The sequence below is a fragment of the Amblyraja radiata genome, chromosome 17 (assembly GCF_010909765.2).
Source record: "Amblyraja radiata isolate CabotCenter1 chromosome 17, sAmbRad1.1.pri, whole genome shotgun sequence".
Taxonomy (NCBI): domain Eukaryota; kingdom Metazoa; phylum Chordata; class Chondrichthyes; order Rajiformes; family Rajidae; genus Amblyraja; species Amblyraja radiata.
Genome location: NC_045972.1, coordinates 28,459,107 through 28,484,585, shown reverse-complemented (window position 1 = coordinate 28,484,585; position 25,479 = coordinate 28,459,107). Strand labels below are relative to the sequence as shown.

General features: G+C 44.0%; 1 protein-coding gene across 7 annotated transcripts in view; it reads right to left on the bottom strand.

Moving 5' to 3' along the window:
- Window positions 1–25,479, bottom strand: part of zc3h18 (zinc finger CCCH-type containing 18) — a 114,119-nt gene that overhangs the window by 73,272 nt on the left and 15,368 nt on the right. For 5 of the 7 annotated variants that reach the window (XM_033035930.1, XM_033035929.1, XM_033035931.1 and 2 more), the window contains exons 3-9: window positions 20,887–20,971; window positions 18,831–18,979; window positions 16,656–16,670; window positions 12,889–12,981; window positions 12,253–12,404; window positions 9,273–9,305; window positions 2,017–2,128 (exon numbers count right to left, since the gene is read on the bottom strand). In XM_033035930.1, coding sequence (XP_032891821.1) covers window positions 2,017–2,128; window positions 9,273–9,305; window positions 12,253–12,404; window positions 12,889–12,981; window positions 16,656–16,670; window positions 18,831–18,979; window positions 20,887–20,971 — 639 coding nt within the window. The remainder of the gene's footprint in view (window positions 1–2,016; window positions 2,129–9,272; window positions 9,306–12,252; window positions 12,405–12,888; window positions 12,982–16,655; window positions 16,671–18,830; window positions 18,980–20,886; window positions 20,972–25,479) is intronic. The other 2 variants (XM_033035932.1, XM_033035935.1) reach the window with 1 other exon arrangement.

Sequence of the window (25,479 nt, the reverse complement as noted above, 5' to 3'; positions counted from 1 at the left end):
GGATGTTCATGTTGTACTTTATTGAGTATTGTGTTCGTTTTGATTGTGTGGCTGCATGGTAAATCAAATTCCACTGTACCTTAATTGGTGCATGTGGCAATAAATGTGAACTTGAACTGGAACTCTAAGAAAAGAGACAGCCTTCTGAGAGGGTGGGGTAGAAAAAGCTGATGAAATGGTAGATTGTTTCATTTCAGATCAGTCATGCACGGATGACTGATTTGTCAAAAATTGTCATATTTTCCATTTCTAGGTGATATGCGACACTGGAGCACGAGAGTGCCATTAATGTTGCACAATGGGAGGGGCAGGTGAGTCGTCCACTCCTGAGAAAATACCAAATTCACTGAAAATTAAGGGAAAACCCAAAACATTTAAAGTGACCATTGAAAGAGTGAATGACAATCTGTGCGAGAAGTCAGAGAATGTAGGCGAGGTCTTAATACTTCTCATTTGCTTTTCCCAAAGACATCACTCATTATTGGACCTGGGTGACGTTCCGGAAGACTGGAGGGTGGCTCATGTTGTGCCTCTGTTTAGGAAGGGCTGTAAGGAAAAGCCTAGAAATTATAGATCAATGAGCCTAGTAGGTAGGGGCTGATTAGAGATAGTCAGCGTGGTTTTGTACATGGGAGATTGTGCTTATGAATCTGATTTGAGTTTTTTGATGAAGTAACCAAAAAGGTTGATGAAGGCAAAGCTTTAGCTAAACTAAACTAAACTTGAGGGTCTGAGCTGTAGGGAAGGCTGGGCAGGTTAGGACTATTCCTTGGAGCGTAGGAGGCTGAAGGTTGATCTAATAGTGTATATCTTGAAGGGAAATAGATATGGTGAATGCAATCTTTTACTCAGTCAAGAACCAGAAGATATAGGTTTATGAAGAGATTTAATAGGAACCTGAAGGGTAGCTTTAATCACACAGAGGATGATGGGTATATGGAACAAGAGGAGTTAGTTAAGGCATGTACTATAACAACATAGTAGGCCAAACGCAGGCAGGTGGGACCAGTGTAGATGGGGCAACTTGGTTGTCATGGGCAAGTTGGGCCGAATGGCCCGGTTTCGTGCTGTATGTCTCCATGGCATAATAACAGGAGAATCCATCCATGCTCATTTACTCCCCTATGATTATATCATTAACCTATACCTTGAGCGAACTTAATTAACCCGTCAATGGATCTTTAGGCTGTTGGAGTTAACTGGAGCACCCATGAATTCCATGTTGTGATGGAGAGAATGTTTACACTTGTCATAAACAGCCCCAGCCTCATTATTGAGTCCAAGTTTAGTTAAGGCAAGGAAAGAAGGGCATGCATTTCACTTCCACTCTGAAGAGTAATTATCTGTTTACAGTTGCAGTTATGAGAAAGTTTTCTCAAGTGCTGTGCATCGCACCTCTAGGGTGGTTAGAGTGAGATAAAGTCTTGTGGCCCTATTCTCCATAAGCCCTCTTGTGGCCCTCTTCTCCGTTTTTCCTTCCAATATTTAATATGTAAAAGAATATGTGTGTGTTTATGATTGTGTTTATAGTTTGTTTGGTTGTTTGTTTGTCTTTTTGCACAAAGTCCGCGAGCATTGCCACTTTTCATTTCACTGCACATCTCGTATGTGTATGTGACGAATAAACTTGACTTGACTTGACTTGCAATCTACATTACAAGCGTTAATTCACATAATCTCATTCAGAAGTGTAAAGCTATCTTTTTGCTGTGTTACTCACGTAACTTACATTAATGGATAAGTTTAAAAAGCTGGCATCCTTTTGTCTCCTTTTCATCTCTAGCTTTTGAACACCCATCTGTCAAACAAACCCCGCCCCCCTCACCTGCAGCCACCTATCACTTCGTAGGTTTCCCCACTAACTCCAACACGTTGTTCTGACCTCATCTCATCTGTTCACTTCAGCAAGATTTCACTGTCAGTTATTTTGAAATTTTGGTTGCGATTGTGAACATAAGAGCAGGAAATAGCTCAAGCTGTAATACATTCAATGATGTAGTTTCTCAAATTGCTTACCCTATAGTGAAAGTCTGCCTCAGTCCATTGCACCCGGAAGTTCTCATACTGTCCACCACGCCAGTATCGCTCAGCTTCATGCTCGTAGTAGGGAGTTATATAAGGATCAGGTCTAAGGGCCAAGACAGGAAAAAAAATTATCAAGCTGCAGCTTCCATTCTACAATGCACAACAAAGGAGATCTTACAGTATGCTGGAATACATTAAAGTATTTCCCTCAATGGCAACTTCGGTTGCTCTGTGATTATGTCAGTCTTCCACCATTCACCTGTGCACGATTAGATTAACAATACCAGCACATGCTGGGCATCATTTAGACCCTCCCTCAATACCGGCTCACAAACATTTTCACATCAAATGATGATCAAGAATGGGAATCCAAGCTGGTTATCTTAGAATCATGCAGCACGGAAAAAGACCCACTGGCCCAATTTGCCCACGTCGACCAACATGCCCCATCTGTACTAGTCCCACCTGCCTGCGTTAGGCCCATGTCCCTCTAAAGTTATCCTAACCATGTACCTGTCCAAATGTTTTTTAAATGTTGCCATTGTACCTACCTCAAAACTACCTCTGCCGGCAGCACATTCCACAGTTGCCCCTCAGATTCCTATTAAATCTTTCTCCCCTTATTTTAAACCCGTGTCCTCTGGTTCTTGATTCCCCTACTCTGGGTAAAATTACCCAGTGCATTGACCTTATCTATTCCTCTCAAGATATACGCGATAAGACCACCCCTCGTCCTCCTACACTCCAAGGAATAAAGTCTCAGCCTGCTCAACCTCTCCCCAGAGCTCAGGGCCTTAAGTATGGCAACATCCTTGTAAATCTTCTCTGCACCCGTTGCAGTTTGACCAGGGCCAGATTTAGGAGGTGCTGGTAAGGGGGGGGGGGGGGTAGGTAGATAGGTAAGGTGTGTGTGTGTGTGTGTGTGTGTGTGTGTGTGTGTGTGTGTGTGTGTGTGTGTGTGTGTGTGTGTGTGTGTGTGTGTGTGTGTGTGTGTGTGTGTGTGTGTGTGTGTGTCTGTGGTGTGTGTCTGTGGTGTGTGTCTGTGGTGTGTGTCTGTGGTGTGTGTCTGTGGTGTGTGTCTGTGGTGTGTGTCTGTGGTGTGTGTCTGTGGTGTGTGTCTGTGGTGTGTGTGTGCGTGTGTGTTAGTTGTCTGTGTGTGATGTGTGTGTGTTAGTTGTCTGTGCATTATGTGTGTGTGGGAGGGAAGGAGAGAAGGGAGTAAGGAGAGAAAAGAGTGAGGGAAGTAGAGAAAGAAGGGAGGGAGGGAAGGAGAAAGAAGGGAAGGAGGAAAGGAGAGAAGGGAAAAGAGAGAGAGGAAGGAAAGAAAGAAGGCAGGGAGGGAAGGAGAGAAGGGAGGGAGAGAAGAAGGGAGGGAAAGGGCGGGATAGAAGGGGAGGAGAGAAGGGAGGGAGAGGGCCGGTGGCAGGAGTGGATGCCGGGGTCCGGGCGGACGAGCGTGAGTGAGGCCAAGGTTTGTAAGAGTTGCTCCAACCCCCGGCCCGGCCCTCCCTGTATTGTTCACCGCGTCTTCCCGGGGAGAGATAGGGGTGGAGCCGGGGCTGTGTGCGTGAAGCATGGCGACTGGAATGGCGGGAGCACTGCCACCTCCCCCTTCTCCATTCCCCCGCCCACCCCCTCCCTGTCTATCCCTTTCTTTCCCCTCCACCCCTCTCTCCCCCCTCCACCCGGGGTAGATATACCTGAGCCGAGAGTAGATTACTCTGGCACGTGGGCCCCCCTTAGGCACGGGGCCCAATTGGGAGCAATCGGTCCAATCGGCTTAAGGCCGGCCCTGAGTTTGACAACATCTTTCCAATAAGAACATAACACAATACTCTAAATGTGGCCTCATCAACATCTTGTATAACTGCAACATGTCCTCCCAACTTCCATACTCAATATTTTGACTGAAGGTGGCCAATGTGCTGAAAGCCTGCTTGACCACGCTATCTACCAGTGACGTCACTTTCAAGGAAAATATTGTACCACTGGAAACACTCCAAGTATCTCATCTGCTCAGTACAATCAACCACCACACATATGATTTATATCTTTCTGTCTAAGAGATAATGAGATACGAGATAAATCCCAGCCACAAAATGTTCCAGCGGCCGCTACTACCCTTAATGTGGAACCTGAGGCTGAGATTTCAGTGCTGCTGGAGTGAGCACAGAGGAATTTGGTAGCTTTTCCCATGTGGGAATCCAAGGCAATAGTTCACAAAAGTCTTTATCACATGGCAATGCGATAAAGATACATTTCTTTACTAAAGCATTCAACACAAAATAAAGCAGCCTTGCCAGGGCCCCTGTCGCAACACATTCTCCACCAGTGATATCAGCAGCATGCCTGTGCAAGGCATGTGTAGTTTCGGTTGAAGTGGCGAGGAGTGATGGCAAAAGCATACAGCATTTGTGAGGAAAGTAACAGGGCAGAAGAGTTGGAAGAATCTGGTAGATCTGTCCAACCAATGCTCGTGTTAGCTCTTGTAAAAAAGTAACTCCATCGGAACTCTTGAGTATGAGGACAGCGGACAGATTGAGTAATGCTGGCCCATTTATTTATCAACACGCTACCTGAAGGAGATAATTGCTTACTGGTTGGTCAGTGGATTAGATTTGCTTCGAGCATCAAGCTTCTGGCATTTTTAAAAATTCATTCATGACATGGTGAGATGAGCGCCAAGGTCCGTACTAAGTGTCCATTTCTAACCAATTTAAGTTATTAGTGTAGTATCTTCTTTAACTGGGCCAGGGGCAAAGAAGGCATGTCCATGGGTTTTGGGTTACAGTTGCAGAATTTTGGCCAGTAACAATGTTGAAACGTTATGTTCTAAATTGATGCCCTGCCTTTTTTTATTAGATTAAGTGATTGAGCAAAATGGACTGAAAACAATTACTTGATGGTAAGCCCATCTCAGAGCAATAGGGGGGCATTCAAGAATTTTGGATTAAAAGGTTTCCAACTCTAGAATAACTCAAATGGCAAGGAAACAAGCCGTTCGGCCCAACTCATCCTTGCCAAGATACCCATCTAAGATAGTCCCATTTGCCTGTATTTAGCTAATATCCCTCTAAACCTTTCCTAACCGTGTACCTGTCCAGGTATATTTTAAATGATGTTCAGAACATCCCAGATGACATGATGGAGGGCGAGATAGGCAAAAAGGGAAAAGATGCGTAAAATGCAGAACTTAATACGGCAAAAAAAAAAATGGTATAAAAAGTGTATGAATGAAATCAAGCGAAATTAGGAAAAAGGTTAACTAAGGAAATTCACCATTTCAATTAACTATTACCAATTTCTACAAATGCACCACCGAAAACATGCTACTGTGATGCATCACTGTTCGGTTTGGCAATTACTCTGCTCAAGACCGCAAGAAATTGCAGAGTTGTGGACACAGTTCAGTACATCACACAAACCAGCCTCACTCCACCCCAATCAAACAACTACATTACATGCTGCCTTGGGTAAGCAGCCAACATAAGAGCCACTCACACCCTGGTCATTCTCTCTTCTCCCTCTTCCATCGGACAGAAGATATAAAAGCTTGAAAACATGTACCACCAGATTCAGGAAGAGTTTTTTCTCTACTGTTATTAGATTCTTGAACACACCTTACATAAGCTGAGGATGTATCCCCGATCCAATTACTTGTTGCGGTAAAGAGGAATGATTAAGGATAAAGGATAGAACCAGGAAGTCACGAAACAAAGTATTTTTGAAATGGCAAAATGGGAAGGGGCGTGAGTATCCCGGTGGTGGAATTGCATTAAAGCTGGCAGAAATCACAAAGAATGAGGCATGGAAAGGACAAGGAACACTCTAACCAAGAGAAGTGAAAGTAGAAGTCCAAGAAATTGATGAGATATGTTCAAGAGGTCTGTCAACAATCATACAAAGCAGCACAGTTCAGTAAGGAAGGTGTCTCAGAGGGTAGTTGGGTTCTGAACCATACGACCTGAAAGGTTGATTTTGGTAGAAACCCTCAACACTTTTGGACAATGATTGAATGCAAATTCTAAGAGCTAGACCTACCTAGCCACTGACCGAGTTGAGGAATGTGGGTTAATATTGTGAGCTCTTATTTTTAACTAACATGAATGTGACCCAATTGGCTTTCTTGCCATATGCCTGAATTGTTTTTTTTTAAACAACTGCAGATGCTGGAAATCTGAAATAAAACAAAAATGGTGAAAAAGTCAGGTCAGACAGTGGAAAGAGAAAGAGTCAAAGTTTCAGGATTACAACCCTTCATCGGAACGGGTTTCCCTGACCTGCTGAGATTTTCCAGTATTTTCTGTTTTTGTTGCCATATGCCTGCTACCTTGAAGCTTTAGCATGTTATGCAATGCTTTTTGTGGCTGATTGCCAGTGGAGCAATGGCCATTGGTGTACAAGCAAGTCCATGGAGGAAAGGTCAATCAAATGGGTTGCTTTGTCTTCAATGACGAAGACTGCATCTATCTATGCAAGTTCCTTCACAATTTTAACATGTCTCATACATAATGGACAGGTTTTCAGGAATCAGTGTGAGCACTAGCAGAAGGCATGTTGTTTGTATTCAATAGTTGAAGTGAATTTGAAGGTGGCGCCAAAGCCAGACGACTCTTTGCGTGCTCGTCCCAGAAGTGGATCTGCCGTCATTCATTACAATCGCTCCACACTTTTAAATCTTTATTTCAATAGATTCCCTTTATCCTGTATCTGTATACTGCGTACAGCTTGATTGGAATCAAGATAGATACAAAATGCTGGAGTAGCTCAGCGGGACTGGCAGCATCTCTGGAGAGAAGGAATGGGTGACGTTTTGGGCCGAGGCCCTTCTTCAGACTAGTCAGGGGAAAGGGAAACAAAAGATATAGACTGTGATGCAGAGAGATATAAAACAAATGAATGAAAGATGTGCAAAAAAGTAACAACAATGAAGGAAATTGTTAGCCATTTGATAGGTGAGAATGTGAAGCCGTTGCGACTTGGGTGGGGATATAGTCTTTTCACTGACTGGAGAGCACGTAATAAAAAAGCTTTTCACATGTACTTTGGTACATGTGACAATAATAAACAAAACTAAACTGAATGTAGTCAGACACTATCTTGTTAATATCTGGCACCTGGGGCACAAATGCTGCTCATCAAACCAAGCAATATCCATGGATCTGAGCAAAATTCAAAATAACTAGTTTTGAATGCACAGCTCAGAAATGTAGCATTAACTCAAAGTTACACTGAGGCACTGTGGCGAAAAGATCAAAAATTAGGGATGCTATCTACTGGAATTACAGCAACATGTGGAACTTGTATATTTAAACTTGTTTCCTTCACAATGAAACTGATAGCAAAAAAATCTATCTCTCTTTTCTCAATTTGAACAGAATAATTAAACCTCCACTTTTAAACAATAACTCCAGAAAGACAACCACAAGTTCTCCAACTCATGCTGGTCAACAGCTTTGCCCACCACCTGAACATTTTGTGCAACTTAACCTGGATCTGATGGTATACCCGGTCGTGTTCTAAAAATCTGTGCGGACCAACTGGCTGGAGTTTTTACGGACATTTTCAACCTCTCACTTCTGAGGTCTGAGGTTCCCACCTACTTTAAAAGGGCATCAATAATACCGGTGCCCAAGAAGAGCAAGGTGACGTGCCTCAATGACTATCGACCAGTGGCACTAACGTCTGTGGTGATGAAGTGCTTTGAGAGGCTAATCATGGTGCAAATCAACTCATACCTCGACAAAAACCTGGACTCACTGCAGTTCCCTTACCGCCACAACAGATCAACGGTGGATGCGATCTCGCTGGCTCTCCACTCCGCTATGGACCACTTGGACAACAAAAACTCATATGTCAGGCTGTTATTCATTGACTACAGCTCGGCATTTAATACAATCATCTCTTCCAAGCTGGTTACCAAGCTCGCAGAACTGGGTCTCTGCGCATCCCTCTGTAATTGGATCCTCAACTTCCTCATTCACAGACCACAGTCTGTTCGCATTGGTGGAAATGTGTCAGCCTCGATAACAATCAGCACGGGAGCACCTCAAGGCTGTGTGCTCAGCCACCTGCTGTACTCACTCTATACTCATGACTGCGTAGCCGGTCATAGGGGAAACTCCATCATCAAGTTCGCCGACGACACCATTGTTGTGGGACTTATCACTGATGGAGACGAGTCAGTGTATAGGAGTGAGATCGACCGACTGACCAAATGGTGCCAGCACAATAACCTGGCTCTCAACACCAGCAAAACCAAGGAACTGATTGGGGACTTTGGAAGGGGTAGGATGGGAACCCTGTCCCGTTTATACCAACGGGTCGATGGTGGAAAGGGTCAAGAGCTTCAAATTCCTGGGCGTGCATATTTCCGAAGATCTCTCCTGGCCCCAGAACACTGATGCAATAATGAAAGCACATCAGCGCCTCAACTTCCTGAGAAGATTACGGAGAGTCGGTATGTCGAGGAGGACTCTCTCGAACTTCTACAGGTGCACAGTAGAGAACATGCTGACCGGTTGCATCGTGGCTTGGTTCGGCAACTTGTGCGCCCAGGAGCGGAAAAGACTGCAAAAAGTTGTAAACACTGCCCAGTCCATCATCGGCTCCTACCTCCCTACCATCGAAGGGATCTACCACAGTCGCTGCCTCAAAAAGGCTGGCAGCATCATCAAGGACCCACACCATCCTGGCCACACACTCATCTCTCCACTGCCTTCAGGTAGAAGGTACAGGAGCCTGAAATCTGCAACAACCAGGTTCAGGAATAGCAACCTCCCCACAGCCATCAGACTATTAAACTCAACTAAAACAAAATCTGAACTTAATTAGCCTACTGCACTTTATATGTTTATTTATGTGTGTGTATATATGGACACATTGATCTGTTCTGTATTATTTATGCCTGCAATATTCTGTTGTGCTGAAAGCAAAGCAAGAATTTCATTGTCATATCTGGGACACGTGACAATAAACTCTCTTGAATCTTGAATCTTAATCTGAAGATTTTCTCAGTAACCATGATGATTCAGCAACAAACAGTAGACTTGGAAGCATTTTTAATTTTGCTTCAAAGACAATGACTCACAAGGATTCATTTTTTCTAGTCTGTTTTCCTTTTATTTCACAGAAGCAAGAACTGGAATGCAATCAGGCACAGGCATGCACATATCCAGGTCAGGAAGTATAACATCTGATCAGCACTTGAATAAACGCATAAGAATGATTCAGAACATTGTCCTTACCCATAGTTGATTGCTTCTCTGTACTCCAAGTCACTGTTGCATTTGGAGGAAAATGCAAGAAAGATTTATTTGGCTTGCTTTTGGAAAAACTTGAAATGTTCAGTAGAGTTGAAGCAAATGTCACTTCCTTGCTGGCTCTTAAAATGTAATCCTTAATAATTCCAACCAAATGCCAAAGTCTAATTTCTCTACATGAAGACCTTATGTCTGTGATAAAGAAATGGAAGCAACAACTAACCATGCTAAGGAGACAGTGCAGCAATCCCCCAATAAAGCACAGCTGCTTCCATGAGCGCTCCCTTGGGAAGCACACTAAGCCAGAGGCAGCTTTACTATTTGTGCCAAATTATTCCCAACACAATTAGTTCCAGGAGAAACAGAGGTCAGCCCAAAACCAAACGCGTGACAAGTTTTATTTAAATTTATTTAGTGCATGCTCACCAGAAAAACTCATCCTGAAACATTTATTTATTTGCGAGATCTGTACCACACACACCTGAATATAAAGGGATCTTGGTGGGCAGATAGAATCATTGCATGCTGCCATCAGGATAGGATGTACCAGGGGATTGTTTACTGCCAGTTCTCCGAGTCAAAATCATACACGTGTACATGGACAAGCAGTTAGCCAGATAATCAGTTCACCATATGTGAGCAAGTTGGCAAATGTCAAATGCAATCCTGTTCTCAAACCTTCACTCACTTACATTTGCAGCAGGGTAAAATCAGTGGACTTGCAAAAAGGAAAGAGCCCAGTTTCACTACTTCTCATGTCCAGCATAGAACAGGTTACCAATCACGAGCTACCTTGCACTGGATGGAACTGACCTCCTTGACCATTTTTGCAGTTGCTCTCATCCAGGCAAAATAATATTCTACCACGCAGCTGCCTTACACTTGCCAGAAAGCTTTAGGATGAACAATTTTATTGTTCTTCAATAATTGATGTTCCACTTTGACCAATCCACCAGCCCTGCTGTATCCAAACCACGAGGAACTAATTTACTTGGGCTTTGGACTCTTATTCTCTGATCGGTCCCGTTTGAATTTCAGGCAGTGAAATGTCGATAAAATGTTATTGCCTTTACAGTAGTAAATCCAAAATCCCAACAGCAACATCTGATGCTGTCAGCAGCACGAGATAACTAAGAATTGCTTGCAACAATGTTGTCATAAAACTAAAAGTCAAAGGAGACCCAAATCCCACCTTGATTTAAAGGATGCAAGAAATAGTAGGAGAGTGTGATTGAACTGGAGTGAGTGCATCAGGTGGAGGAGGACTTATCACTTCATATCAAGAAATTTAATATTACATCCTTCTTGACATCAACATGAATTAAAATATCGGTATCATCCCCCCCCTTCCCCGATCTCACTGTTCTCCACGTCCTTCTCTTTGGTGAACACTTCTGCAAAGTGCTGGTTTAGTACCTCACCCACTTCCTCAGGCATAAATTCCATCCTTTGTCTTTGAGTGCTTTACCCTCTCCCTAGTTATCCTACTGTTTTTAAGGTATGTAATCATGTCTTCAATTGGGTCTGGGTCTTGCCAATAAAACCCAACTCTGTCTGAATGGCCCTGACCCGAAATATTCCCGTCCCAAATGCTGCCTGACCCACTGAGTTCCTCCAGCACTTTGTTTTTCACTTGGCATTCACCCTGTTAAGCCCCATTAAGAATCGTGTCGATTTCAACAAGATCACATTTTATTCTTCTGAACTCGTATGACAAATCTGCTGTTTAAGAAATCAATAATCCTAACGATAACCTGCCTTAGATAATGAGACCGTACACAATACTCCAAATGCAGTCTCAACAGGGCTCAATATGATTGAAGCAAAGCATCTTCAGTCTTGTGCTCCAATCCTCTTGAAGGTAGCCTTTGTTCAGCTTTGTTACTGCTTGCATCACCAGCACGTTGACTTTAAGTACAAGGGCTCACAAGTCTCACTGAACATCAACATGTTTCGATCTCTCACTGTTAAATAAATGGTCAAACATCATGTCAAGCATTCTGGATGACATCACACTTTTCCCACATTAAGTTCCACTTGCCATTTCTTTCCTCATTCATTGAACTTGTCTCTGAACCTTTCACAACTATGGCAAACAGATATAGATTGTGAGCAGCTTAATTGTAATTAACCAAGCGTAATTGCTGCTGAACTCCACTGGTCATGCGGTTCCATTTTGCTAATGACCCATTTATTCCCACTGTTTTGACCATTACCCAATCCACAATTCACATTAGCACATCTTTTTCATCTCCCGCTTTTGTCCATCCATCTGCCAATAAACTCCCTGCCCCCCTCCTCACTTTATCCAGCTATCACTTACCAGGCTTTGTACCACCCCACCTCTTTCCCAGCTTTCTTCCCCCCTCATCCATCAGTGTGAAGGATCCCGACCCCAAACATTATCTGTCCACGTCCTTCAAAGATGCTACCTGCCACTGAATTACTCCAGCAATGCCAATGTTATTTCTAAACCAACATCTGCACTGCCTAGTGTCTTCATATCAGTACATCTCCCCCAATACCATGCACTCCAATTCAGTTGGATAATCTGCGGGGTACGTTATTGATGACCTTATAAAAGTCTTAATACACGTCAACTGGGTCACCCTATTCTGCGAGTTACAACCACAAAAAACTTGAGAAATTAATTAGACACATTTTCTTTCAACTGTCTACGTCAATTCCAGCCAATCATTTTATTCCTGCTTTGGCCTCAATTCCCTGGCAAGTATCAGAACAGTTGATAAAGAATGGCATAACACCTTGATCCTGCCACAAAATACATTAACATACAAGAGGACCTTCAATGAAATAATGCAGTTAAAAAAGTGAAAGATCAAGATCTAGAGGGAACAATTCAAGCCAACATCTGTGGAAGGTTAATCTAGCTCCTTTTGTCGGTACATTTAAAACTAGCAAGTGGCAGTGTGTTCTCCTGACCATTGAGACAACTCATACTCACCCTGGCTCTCTGATGTCTCTTGCAACACGATAATTCCAGTCTCGATAAAAATCATTTTCTTTGTCAAAATCATCATCTCCAATGGTGACGTTGAATCGCTTCTCCTCAAAGTCTGGTTCCTGTTCCTTTCTGATGGTAGCTTTCTTCAACATCTGAAAATAAATAGTTTAGAAACTAAGCTCAGCAAAGTTCTCAGTCCTTTGTGTTTTTTTTAGTTTTCCCTCTTTTCCTACTGTTCTTCATCCTGATCCAGAGGTTTGAGACACCGCACATGTGACGAACAACTTCATATGCTTTGTTCATTACCTTGATCGCAACATTTTAAACATTAGTTTCAATTGCCGAGGCCAATGGCAGGCATTTGCCACAAAGAATGGCTTATTTTTGTAATAAGGCTATCATACACCAACTTCCCTATGTACAACAGCGTGGTTCAATTTAATGCACACTTGCCCGAGACTCTCCCTTGGCTTCAAAAGTCAAGCCAGAGACTAGAACCCAAAATCAAGGGCAGCCCTTCACAGCAGTACTGAAGGAGTGCTACACTGTCAGAAGGACAGTACCAAGGGAGTGCTCTGCCATGAGAGATGAGAATAATGAATTACTTTGAATTATCTAGGGCACATCATTATTTACCTCTTTTGCATGCCGCAGTCCTCTCTCCCATGCACTCTCTGCAGGAGGCTCCAAAGGAATAGGGGGCATCAATTCTTCAATGACCGGAGCTCCCTAGATCAGGAGAGAAAATCCTTTGAAAAACCAAACACCATCGTCTACAAGAAGAAATTCATAAAACTTAAATTTTGAATGTCCGTCCCCATATCTTTTAACTATGTCCCCTAGTTTGAGATTCTTACACTCAAAGACACAAAATGCTGGAGTAACTCAGCAGGACAGGCAGTATCTCTGAAGGGAAGGAATGGGTGACGTTTTGGGTCGAGACCCTTCTTCAGACTGATGTCAGGGGAGTGGGCGGTACAGAGATAAAATGTAGTCGGAGACAGTAAGACTGGTGGGAGAACTGGGAAGGGGGAGTGGATGGAGAGAGAGGGAAAGCAGGGGCTACTTGAAGTTAGAGAAGACAATGTTCATGCCGCTGGGGTATAAACTACCCAAGCGAAACAATTTGCGCTGGGCCTCACTCTGACAGTGGAGGAGGCCCAGGACAGAAAGGTCAGATTGGAAATGGGAGAGGGAGGTAAAGTGCTGAGCAACCGGGAGAGCAGGTAGGTTTAGGCGGACTGAGCGGAGGTGTTCAGCGAAACGATTGCCGAGCCTGCGTTTGGTCTCACCGATATACAGGAGTTGACACCTTGAACAGCAGATACAGTAGATGAGGTTGGAGGAGGTGCAAGTGAACCTCAGGGTCCTTGCACGGAGTCAAGGGGGGAGGTAAAGGGACAGGTGTTGCATCTCCTGCGGGTGCTGGGAAAAGTACCTGGGGAGGGGGTGGAAGGGTCGAGTTGACCAGGGAGTTGCGGAGGGAACAGTCTTTGCGGAAAGCAGAAAGGGGTGGAGATGGGAAGGTGTGGCCAGTAGTGGGATCCCGTTGGAGGTGGCGACAATGTCAGAGGATTATGTGCAGTATGTGACTGATGGGGTGGAAGGTGAGAACAAGGGGAACTCTGTCCTTGTTACGAATGGGGGGAGGGGGAGCAAGAGAGGAGCTGCGGGATATTGAGGAGACCCTAGTGAGAGCCTCATCTATAATGGACGAGGGGAACCCCCGTTCCCTAAAAAATGAGGACATCTCCGACGATCTGGTATGCAAAACCTCATCCTGGGCGCAGATGCGGCCTAGACGGAAGAAAGGGGAGTAGGGGATAAAGTCTTTACAGGAAGCAGCGTGGGAAGAAATGTAGTTTAGATAGCTATGGGTATCAGAGGGTTTGTAATAGATGTCAGTCGATAGTCTGCCTCCTGTGATGGAGACGGTGAGACGGTGGTTGGGAGATGTCGGAGATGGTCCAAGTGAATTTGAGTGCAGGATGGAAATTAGTCGTGAATTTGATGAAGCCAGTGAGCTCTGCATGGGTGCAGGAGGTAGCACGATGTAGTCATCAGTATAGCGGAGGTAGAGTTCGGGGATAGGGCCAGTTTGCGCCTGAAACAGTGATTGTTTGACGTACCCTACAAAGAGGCAGGCATAGCTGGGGCCCATGCAAGTTCCCATAGCTATGCCTTGGATTTGGAGGAAGTGGGAGTAGTCGAAGGAGAAGTTGTTAATGCTAGGCAGAGAAGAGTGTTAGTAGACGGAAATTGGCTGGTTCTGCAGTCGAGGAAGAAACGGAGGGCTTTGAGACCTTCCTGGTGGGGGATGGAGGTGTAGAGTGACTGGACATCAATAGTAAAGATGAGGTAGTGGGGACCTGGAAAACAGAAGTAATTGAAGATGAAAATGATGAAATGTAGATGAAAAAGATGAAGATGAAAATTGAAGCAGAAAAGATGAAAATGAAACTATTTGGCCACTTGTCACATGACAACCATCTCATCCCAAGAATTAGTTTCTTGAATATATTTTGAACTCCACAACCATCTAGAGTAGAGAACTCCAGAGATTCCTCACCCTCTAAAAACAAATTGTTTTTTTTCTTTCCCAGATTTAACATTAACTGTTTCCCGAGTTTCCTGTTTGTATTTTAGATTTCTAATATAGGCACTGTTTTGATCACCATCTTTGAATAAGTGTATCAAAGCCACTGCTGATGCAATTAATATCTGTGGCCACTCATAAATCACATCACGGGCTGCAATACATACGCCATCATACATTAGGAAAGGGACAAAGTACGATGCAGACACGATGCAATTAGCACAGCATTCAAGGTTGGACACTGCAACTCCTGACAACAGTATAACCTGCTGGTAGCTACAACCAACTGCAGTGCACTGCGAGGTGGCAGCTGAGAAGCTCTGCTTGTGAAGCTTCACATATGGTAATCTCAGGATTAAATTGGGATATAAAGCTTTCTGAGAATTCTGCCATTTCAAGTTTAACGTGAATGTAATGTAATTGTTGCGAATTCCCAAGAATCAAAAGGTATTATACTCATAAACAACCTAGTGTAGTTACCCCTAACTCTGCAGTGGTTAAATACATAAATTATAATGTTTGTAGACTGTTTTCTTGCGATCATTTAATTCCCGGGGACATGGCATGCTGGATTGGTGGCAAGGAACACAGTCTGACGTGCAGCCAGAACCTGGCAGTGGTTAAGAGTATGGCTGGAGCCAGGGCCATGGAATTTGATATACAGCCCAAATACACTTGTTTCTCCAGCATTTTTGTGTACCGAAACGTTGCCTATTTCCTTCGCTCCATAGATGCTGCTGCACATGCTGAGTTTCTCCAGCTCACTCAATAAAACCTTCGATTTTCCAGCATCTGCACTTCCTTCTTAAACTCTTATACTCAGGAGTAAGCAGGTACCTATGTGCTCTCTCGCCTTGGGACCCCTTACCACTGGATCTGTGAAGCTTGTGCGTTGTATCCAATGGTTACACCACATTAAAGAAACCACACTGAGAAAACATCCCTCCCTTAGTACGATGCACAGGGTCTGGAGAGTCAAGAGCTTCTGCTAACAGAGCTTCGGAACTCAGACATGTCTGCACTATGCAGGACACAACCCATTCAAAAAAGTAGAACACCTTCAGAGTGAGCTTCAGGATCAAGAATGAGGCCATTGCTCCCCCTACTGGCACTCAATAAAACCAACACACTGGGTGCAGATTTCCACTGTACGACCTCATCCCAAACAATACAATACGGTTTTATTTACACCCTATTCCATCAGAGAGACGAGCACAGGACCGCATGGCAACAGCCCTGCTCCAAGCAACAGTATCTGCTGGATATCATCGTCCAAGCAAAGCACCGTAAAGTTGTCCACATGACTTACATCATGATAGTTGGACTAACCTCTTCTCATCCACTCTCATCCTCAGGCTGATCCAAGACACCAGCATCACCAGAAACATAGTTTCAAGATATAATCATTATCAAAGCTCTCAAAGATGTCAAAATAATCTTTGATCAGACAGCACCTCACAGTTAATCTATCAACTTCCATCCACAGTTTCTGATACTCTAGTCCATGCTCTCTCACATAGACAGGCTATCATTCATACAATGGAAATTATTCACAATGATCCCAAGTAATCTCTGGCTAATGGCCATTTAGAGAGGAGCAGCAGCATTTAGATGGGTATTAAGAACCTGGAGTCCGTGTATCAGAGGACCTGTGTAAGTAGTGGACCACCTCAAGGACAATTTCTCCTTTCACTGTAACTTTATTTGGGTTTAATGTTCTTATGGTGGAGCTCAATTTTTTTATAAAACAAATGACTAAACACTGGGATCTCAAGATTTCACAAATATAATTAAAAGTTGTACTCACCAAGGCATGGGTTTCCTGGAAAGACAAGAAAAAAAACTAATAAACAGAACAAGCAAGCAATTTAATTTTTAGAGTTATATGTACACACATGTATATAGGACCTTCGGCCCAACTCGTCCAGGTGTCTTCCTGAGCCAGTCCCCATTCTCTGCATTTGGCCTTTCGACCTCTCGACCTGTCCTATTCATGTAGCTGTCCAAATGTCTTTAAAACATTGTAATTGTACCTGCTTCACTTCTGAGTTGGAGAAACTTCTGGATTAGTAATAGCCACTGTAATTGTTCCATGTCTGACATCTATTCTCTAATAACTTTTTTTACTGCAATATTCTGCTTAATTCATTTGGATGCATCGACATCTGGAATCTAGAGGTCTGGTGCTAAGCTTCCCTCTTCAGGGTGCTCAGATGTGTGCAATAAAGCTCAGGGGTTGTACAATTTGCCCACCTTGCCACTCATCTTAAATTACAGTCACCAACTCAATATACCAGAGAGGTACGATTAACTGTCTGCAGAACAGCCTCCAAATGCACTGGCAGGATTGCTAAACCAGATCCTCATTTGTTGACTTACGTAACTCCAGTAATGTCTAGAGTTGTATTCTAGCAGCAAGCAATTTCCAGGTTTAGACAACAGGTGTATGCACTAATAAGCTAATGGTGCACATCTACCCACCATGGGATCATGACTAAATGCCCAAATTAGAATTTAGCTCAAAATAATTTAATGATCCCAAAGTCCACACGAAAATGTGATATTCTCACTGACACATGGGAATACCTGACTTACAAAAGCCACTTAAAAAAAGAGCAGCAGCACCTGGGAAGGCACCAAGCACCCGAGTCTCACTGATGAGAACAGGTGGAGGTCATGCGCACATAGTGAGGTAGCACACAGCATCAAGCTATCCACTCACCACATTGAGCACCGCCTCAATCACCTCTGTACTCAGAGCCGAGATGAAGACAAACCATCTTCAAGGCTGTGGGGTGATGTACAATGAAAACTTTTTCCATCAGAGCAGTGATGCTCTTCTACAGTGCTGCACAGTGGTGAGGGGGTAAGTACAATATAAGGATGGATCATGCTTGCCAGTAAGCTTAACTCCATTACAGCACATGTGCTATGCACATTGATAGGGAATCAAGGATTGATTGTATGATGTGACAGGGAAAGATTTCATCAGCTGGTAGGGTTTAAGAATATAGATTGAATAGAGCTAGGATGCAGGGAATAATACCAATGGTGAGAGGTACGGAAGCCATCACAGAAATTCTAGATTCTGAATTTGAGATACATTTTCTGGAGGGTGAGGTTTATTGAAGATGTACGGCATGGCCAAAATTTAGAGAAGGTCCAAGGGCAACCAAGATGTACAATAACATCCCCAGTGACAAAAACTCAGTGGCTTAGTGGAAGCATATTGCTGCAATAAACTTAAGATGAGTGCAGATGAAAGAGATAAGATGGGAGTGAAGCAGGTTAGTCGATAAAGCTCACTTGACCATGACAATTTGGTGCAGCCAAAATTTATTACAAATTGTTTCACTGGATGGAATTAAAATCTATTCGCAAATAGAGGGAGGATAAAAGGTAAGGAATTCAATGAATGACAACATGAAGCCACCAGTCATTATTTCTATAAATCTGTGTTGAATTGGTGTAAGTTTATACAAAAATTATTTTAAAATGTTGGGAAAATTCTTTGACTATATGCAAGATGGGGTTTTTTAATGACAAACCTTTCTTCCAGAAAAAATGACCACTGGTTTTAGTTTGAGAAATGGATGTATTAGAAGGCACCAATAATTTTACATTTTAAGAATAAGGGATAGGCCATTTAAGACTGAGATGAGAAAAAACTTTTTCAGCCAGAGAGTTGTGAATCTGTGGAATTCTCTGCCACAGAAGGCAATGGAGGCCAATTCACTGGATGTATTCAAGAGAGAGTTAGATAAAGCTCTTAGGGCAAATGGAATCAAGGGATATGGGGAGAAAGCAGGAACAGGGTACTGATTCTGGATGATCAGCCATGATCATATTGAATGGCGGTGCTGGCTCGAAGGGCCGAATGGCCTACTCCTGCACCTATTTTCTATGTTTCTAATCAACAGGTCTCATGGAGACAAGAGATGTGGCAGAGGAATGGACAGTTTGTGTTGGACTCTCGACTTACCCAAGGATTAGCCTGCATCAATGGGTGAGGTCCTAGATGATGTCCGCCATTTGGTGAGAAAGGATCTGGTTTGGCTATCAATGAGTAGTTTCCTTTGTCATTAATTCCCGGATGGATAAATCGACAATTATTTCCCCAAGTGCAGTTACCTACAAAACAATTTTAACCAGAAAGATGGAATAATCTAAATATAAGGCATATTTCAATTGAAAATTACAAGGAGAAACAGAAGGAAATTCAAATAAAAATAAAGGCAAAATATTCAAAATATTATTTGTATGTTTTCACAATCCCTTCCGATTTACCCCACCCTAATCTCAATGAATTCTGGGTGCTGACATACTCAGCTCTTCACCCAGTAGTGCTGGGGTAGCTTAGTGGGCCAGGCAGCAACTCATGGATAAGAGATGTTTCAACTCGGAATCTTCTTCAGACTTCATCCACCACCTTCACCTCCCTGATTTTTAGCCACAGGTCTTCATCTATGAATCCTTCAGGTCTATGAATCCTTTCCTCTATTTTCAGGATTCCCAATTCACTTGGGCCACTCCCCCAGGCCTTTCCCCTGGATCTATTCCATCGACATTCACGAATGGCGTCACATTGACCATCTCAATTGTTCTACCCCACTTGAACTTCAGCTCATTTTGATGCTTTCTTTTGCGAAGAAAGAATCCCAATCTTACCATCACATTTGCTGACAAGATGGTTGCTGACAGTAATGGTTTGGTGAAGTACTTTCTCCTGGACCACGACCGCACGTTGAGTATCAAGTCACTGTCTCCCAGACAGCCGCTGCCCTCATTTCCTCTGGTGATCTTCCCTCAACTGTTTCCTGCGTCAGTTGCATAACCGTACACTGCTTATTTCAACCCGCAATATCACCCAACTTTGTTCCCAGAGATTAATCTACCAATCTGCATGTGTTTGCAAACCCAGCGAAAACGGAATCACCTGGAATAATTTAGTCACAGCAAGAACATGCAAACTCCAGAGACAGCACAGAATGTCAGGACTGAACTTGATTCACTGGTCTGAAGAAGGGTCTCGACCCAAAACGTTACCCATTCCTTCTCTCCAGAGATGTTGCCTGTCCTGCTGAGTTACTCCAGCTTTTTGTGTCTATCCTTCATTCACTGGAGCTGCGTTCAGCAGTTGTACAATTGGGGCACAGTGTTGCCTAAAGCTAGGCTAATCATCAGCAAATAAAAGTATATTACACTTGGCCCTCTCATCCTAATCACCGATACAAATTATGAACCAGCATCAACCCGTTGAGAAGCCGAGGCCGGTGCCTCGCGGGTCAGAGATGGAGCCTCGCGGGTTGACGAAGCCTATGGCCATCGTTGACCTGGGTCGACGGAACTCACGGCTGGAGCCTGGGTTGGCGCCACGAAGAGGACCTGGCAGCATTAGTGGAGAGGTTGGTGTGGCGGTCGATGATTGTGCTGACCAACGGACGAGGACGGACACGCGGACGAAGGTGGAAGAGCAATGGGGACCCGGCATATGGGGACAGCTGTGAGGGGGGGGGGGGGGGGACAATGGGGGACAATGGGGGACCCTGGCCTGGGGGGGACCACCATGAGGGAGGGGGGAAGAACAAAGGGGGAAGTGGCATGAGGTGGGGAATTTGTAATATTGTAAACGCCCGATCTTACATACCTTGGGTATGCAAGCAAAGAATTTCATTGTGACTTGTCACATGTGACAATAAAGTATTCAAATCAATTCAATTTAAGATGAGGGAGTGGTAGGTGTATGGAACGAGCTGCTGGAGGAGGTACTTGAGGCAGGTACTATTGCAACGTTTATGAAACATTTAGACAGGTACATGGATAGGACAAATTTAGAAGGATATGGGCCAAATGCAGGCTAGTGTGGCTAATGTAGATGGGACATATTGGCAAGTTGGGCCAAATATGATGTCTAAACTGCTATAATGTATCCCTTAAAAGGGCTATCAGAAAGCATGGACAGAGATAGCTTCTGATAATTCACAGTGATTATTGTGGTATGTATCTCAGCGCTCTGAATATTTTCGGTCAGTGATTACCTTTAATGTAGAATCTGCAGATAGGCTTTGGTCGGACTTTCCTCTCATTGGGATCTTTCACTTCACCTTCCTCAAGGTCATCATCCTAGCAACAGAACAAAAGTCATCATAGGATCTTACAAAATGTATGTAAAAACAGCAATTAGCTACCCTAAGAAAATAACAAATAGAACATAGAGCAGTACAGCACAGGAAGACTCTTTGGCCCAACATGTTTGTGCCAACCATAATGCCAATCCTAACTAATCCCATCTACCTGCATATGGTCCATATCACTCCAATCCACCTTTTCAAATAGAACCAGGCATAAACCCCTCTGCCCATTTCTGTAAAGGATCAATATCCTGTTGTATCCTTTGACAGCCTCTGCACTGCCCATGACTCCATCATTTTTTGTGCCATGTGCAAACTTACCAACCCATTTTTTTGTCCAAATCCTTTAAGTACATCAGACCCTAATGCCTTTTCCATCTATATCTAAATCTATATCTTGTTTGTATCTAAATTTGTACCTTAATTTGCACAAACATGGTACACGATAGCGCAACAGTTTTAGGCCCACCAAACTCACCATTGTCCTGGGATGTGCAGTGGCAATTTTTGTCCAGATTGATGTTATATTTTACAAGTTATTGACGTTTAAAACTTTAAACAAAATTTTAAACAGCGCCCCCCACTTGCCATCTTTACTTGACTGGCGTCACACAGGGCACCCAACGGATCCTTAGCCGCGCCTGCGCAGTTGGGGCCTTTCCACATTTTCAGATCGCCATCTTTTTTCTTCCCGTCCACTTGCCTGGCCTCACAACGGGGACTCAACGCGTTAAGTTTCCTTCTATTTTACAAATGCCTCCATGGGTCCTTTCTGCCCCCTGGGCCCTGGGCTGGTGTTGGAGCCAGTGCAGGGTAAGGGGACAAGGAGAGGCCGTGCCGGGGCCTGGGGCGCTGCTGCTCTGGGCATGCGGGGAGGGAGGAACAGGACCCAGGGCAAGGGGACTAGGCCACAACCCAGGCCTCTCCCTCCCCTAGCTCCAGGCCACTCGGTCAGCCCCCGCGTCAAGTACAACTTCATCGACAACGTGGTGGAGAAAACGGGGCCAGCGGTGGTTTACATCGAGATCCCGGGGAGAGTGGGGAGGATTGAGGAAGAGGAGGAGGTAGGGAGGGAGAGGGATAGGAAAGTGGGTCACCTCAGTCTTAAATGACCTCCCCTTTATTCTAAGACTGTGCCCCCTGGTTCTGGACTCGCCCAACATTGGGAGCATTTTTCCTGTATCTAGCTTGACCAGTCCTTTTATAATTTTATATGTTTCTATAATATCCCCCTCATCCTTCTAAACTCCAGTGAATAAAAGCCTAGTCTTTTCAATCTTTCCTCATATGACAGTCCAGCCATTCTAGGGATCAATCTCGTGAACCTACGCTGCACTGCTTCAATCACAAGGATGTCCTTCCTCAAATTAGGAGACCAAAACTGTACACAATACTCCAGATGTGGTCTCACCAGAGCCCGAGACAACTGCAGAAGAACCTCTTTACTCCTATACGGAAATCCTCTTGTTATGAAGGCCAACATTCCATTAGCTTTCTTCACTGCCTGCTGTACCTGTAAGCCAACTTTCAGTGACCGGTGTACAAGGACGCCCAGGTCTTGCTGCACCTCCCCCTTACCTAACCTAACCCCATTGAGATAATAATCTGCCCCCTTGTTTTTGCCGCCAAAGCGGATAACCTCACAATTATCTATATCATACTGCATCTGCCACGCATCTGCCCACTCATTCAACCTGTCCAGGTCACCCTGCAACCTCCTAACATCCTCTTCACAGTTCACACTGCCACCCAGCTTTGTGTCATCTGCAAATTTGCTAGTGTTGCTCCTAATTCCCTCTTCCAAATCATTAATATATATGGTAAACAGTTGCGGCCCCAACACCGAGCCTTGCGGCACTCCACTCGCCACTGCCTGCCATTCTGAAAAGAACCCGTACACTCCTACTCTTTGCTTCCGGTCTGCCAACCAATTTTCTATCCTTGTCAACACCCAACCCCCAATACCATGTGCTCTAATTTTAGTCACCAGTCTCCCATGCAGGTCCTTATCAAAGGTTTTCTGAAAGTCTAGATACACTACATCCACCAGCACCCCTTCATCCATTTTACTTGTCACATCCTCAAAAAATTCCAGAAGATTAGTCAAGCATGATTTCCCTTTCATAAATCCATGTTGACTTGGACTAATCCTTTTACTGCTATCCAAATGCCCCATTATTACCTCTCTAATAATTGACTCCAGCATCTTTCCCACCACCAAAGTCAGGCTAACTGGTCTGAAATTCCCCATTTTCTCTCTCGCTCCTTTCTTGAAAAGTGGGATAACATTAGCTATCCTCCAATCCACAGAAATTGATCCTGAATCTATTGAACATTGGAAAATGATCACCAATGCGTCCACTATTTCTAGAGCCACCTCCCTGAGGACCCTGGGATGCAGACCATCAGGTCCAGGGGATTTATCATCCTTTTATCATCCATTAGCCTACCCAATACTATTTCTCGCCTAATGAAAATTTATTTCAGTTCCTCTACCCCCTTAGATCCTCTGCCCTCCAGTACATCTGGGAGATTGTTTGTGTCTTCCTTAGTGAAGACAGATCCGAAGTACCTATTCAACTCTTCTGCCATTTCCTTGTTGCCCATAATAATTTCACCCGTGTCTGCCTTCAAGGGACCCACATTTGACTTTGCTACTCTTTTTCCCGTAACATATCTAAAGAAGCTTTTACTGTCCTTCTTTATATTCCTGGCCAGCTTCCCTTCGTACTTCATCTTTTCAGCCCGTATTGTTTCCTTATGTTGTCCTATGAAAGTTTCCCAATCCTCTGGCTTCCGGCTACTCTTTGCTGTGTTATACATCTTTTCTTTTAGTTTTATTCTATCCCCAACTTCTCTTGTCAGCCACGGTTGCCTCCTACTCCCCTTAGAATCTTTCTTCCTTTTTGGAATGAAATGATCCTGCGTCTTCCGGATTATGCCCAGAAATTCCTGCCATTGCTGTTCCACCGTTATTCCTGCTAGGATCCCTTTCCAGTCTACCTTGGCCAGCTCCCCTCTCATGCCTTCATAGTCCCCTTTGTTCAACTGCATCACTTACACTTCCGATTTAACGTTTTCCTTCTCAAATTGCAGATTAAAACTAATCATATTATCATCACTACCTCCAAGCAGGGCTCTCGCTTAACTTTTTTTCTCTGTTGCCAGCCGGCAACCTCGGCAACTTTTTAGGCTGCCAAATGACAGTTTAGGTGGTCATTTAAGACGGCTTGCATGACGCGTGCAATAATGTGCTCGGACGAAGTGCATAGTTACCAGTCGGAATTATGGTCAATGAAGCATTCACATATTATTTCTGCTTCAAATAAAGTCACAAACTAAACATATTCACCAATCAAGACATGATATATACCACAATGACATGCAGCAAAATTACAATACTGTATCTCATCTCTTTTTACACGTTGCAATGAATGCAATTTCTATTATCTCTTATCTATTATCTCCACTTCCAAACAAAAATATGGGTATTCAGCGTATGATCAACCACGGTGAGACCAAGTGCAGGCTTGGCGATCGCTTCGCGCAACACCTCCACTCAGTTCGCAATAACCAACCTGATCTCCCAGTGGCTCAGCACTTCAACTCCCCCTCCCATTCCGAATCCGACCTTTCTGTCCTGGGCCTCCTCCATGGCCCACCGCAAACTGGAGGAACAGCACCTCATATTTTGTTTGGGTAGTTTACACCCAGCGGTATGAACATTGGCTTCTCCAATTTCAGATAGCCCTTGCTTTCTCCATCCTTCCCCTCCCATTCCCAGCTCTCCCACAGCCTACTGTCTCTGCCGCTTCCTTTATTTTTCCCGCCCCCCACCCCTCCCGACATCAGTCTGAAGAAGCATCTCGACCCAAAACGTCGCCTATTTCCTTCACTCCATAGATGCTGCCTCACCTACTGAATTTCTCCAGCATTTTTGTCTACCCATTCACACATGTTCTGTTATCCCACTTTCCTCACCTACTCCCTGCACATTAGGGGCAATTTTACAGAGACAAGTTAACCTACAAAGCCAATGCGTCTTTGGGATGTGGGAGGAAACCCACATGCTTGCAGGGAGAATGTGCAAATTCAACACAGACAGTGCCCGAGAACAGGATCAAACACAGATCTCTGGCGTGTGAGGCAGCAAGTCCACCAGCTATGCCACTATATTTTATTTTCCAACACACAAAAAATTATACGTTGATAACTTTGGTTGCTAAAACAAAAGAAACTATCCATTTTCAGTCTTAAATCTCTATGTGACACTATGTCCTCCTTTACAGCTACTGTATGTTTTAATTCAGTTCAAGGCTATTGGGGCAGTACACTGGCCATAAATTTGCTGCCTAAAATTGCCAGAGACCCGGAATTGATCCTTATTATGGGTGCTGTCTGCATGGAGTTTTGTTTTCTCGTTTATAACATTGTTTACAGAGTATTATGTTTACATATTCTGTTGTGCTGCTGCAAGTAAGGATTTCATTGTTCTAACTG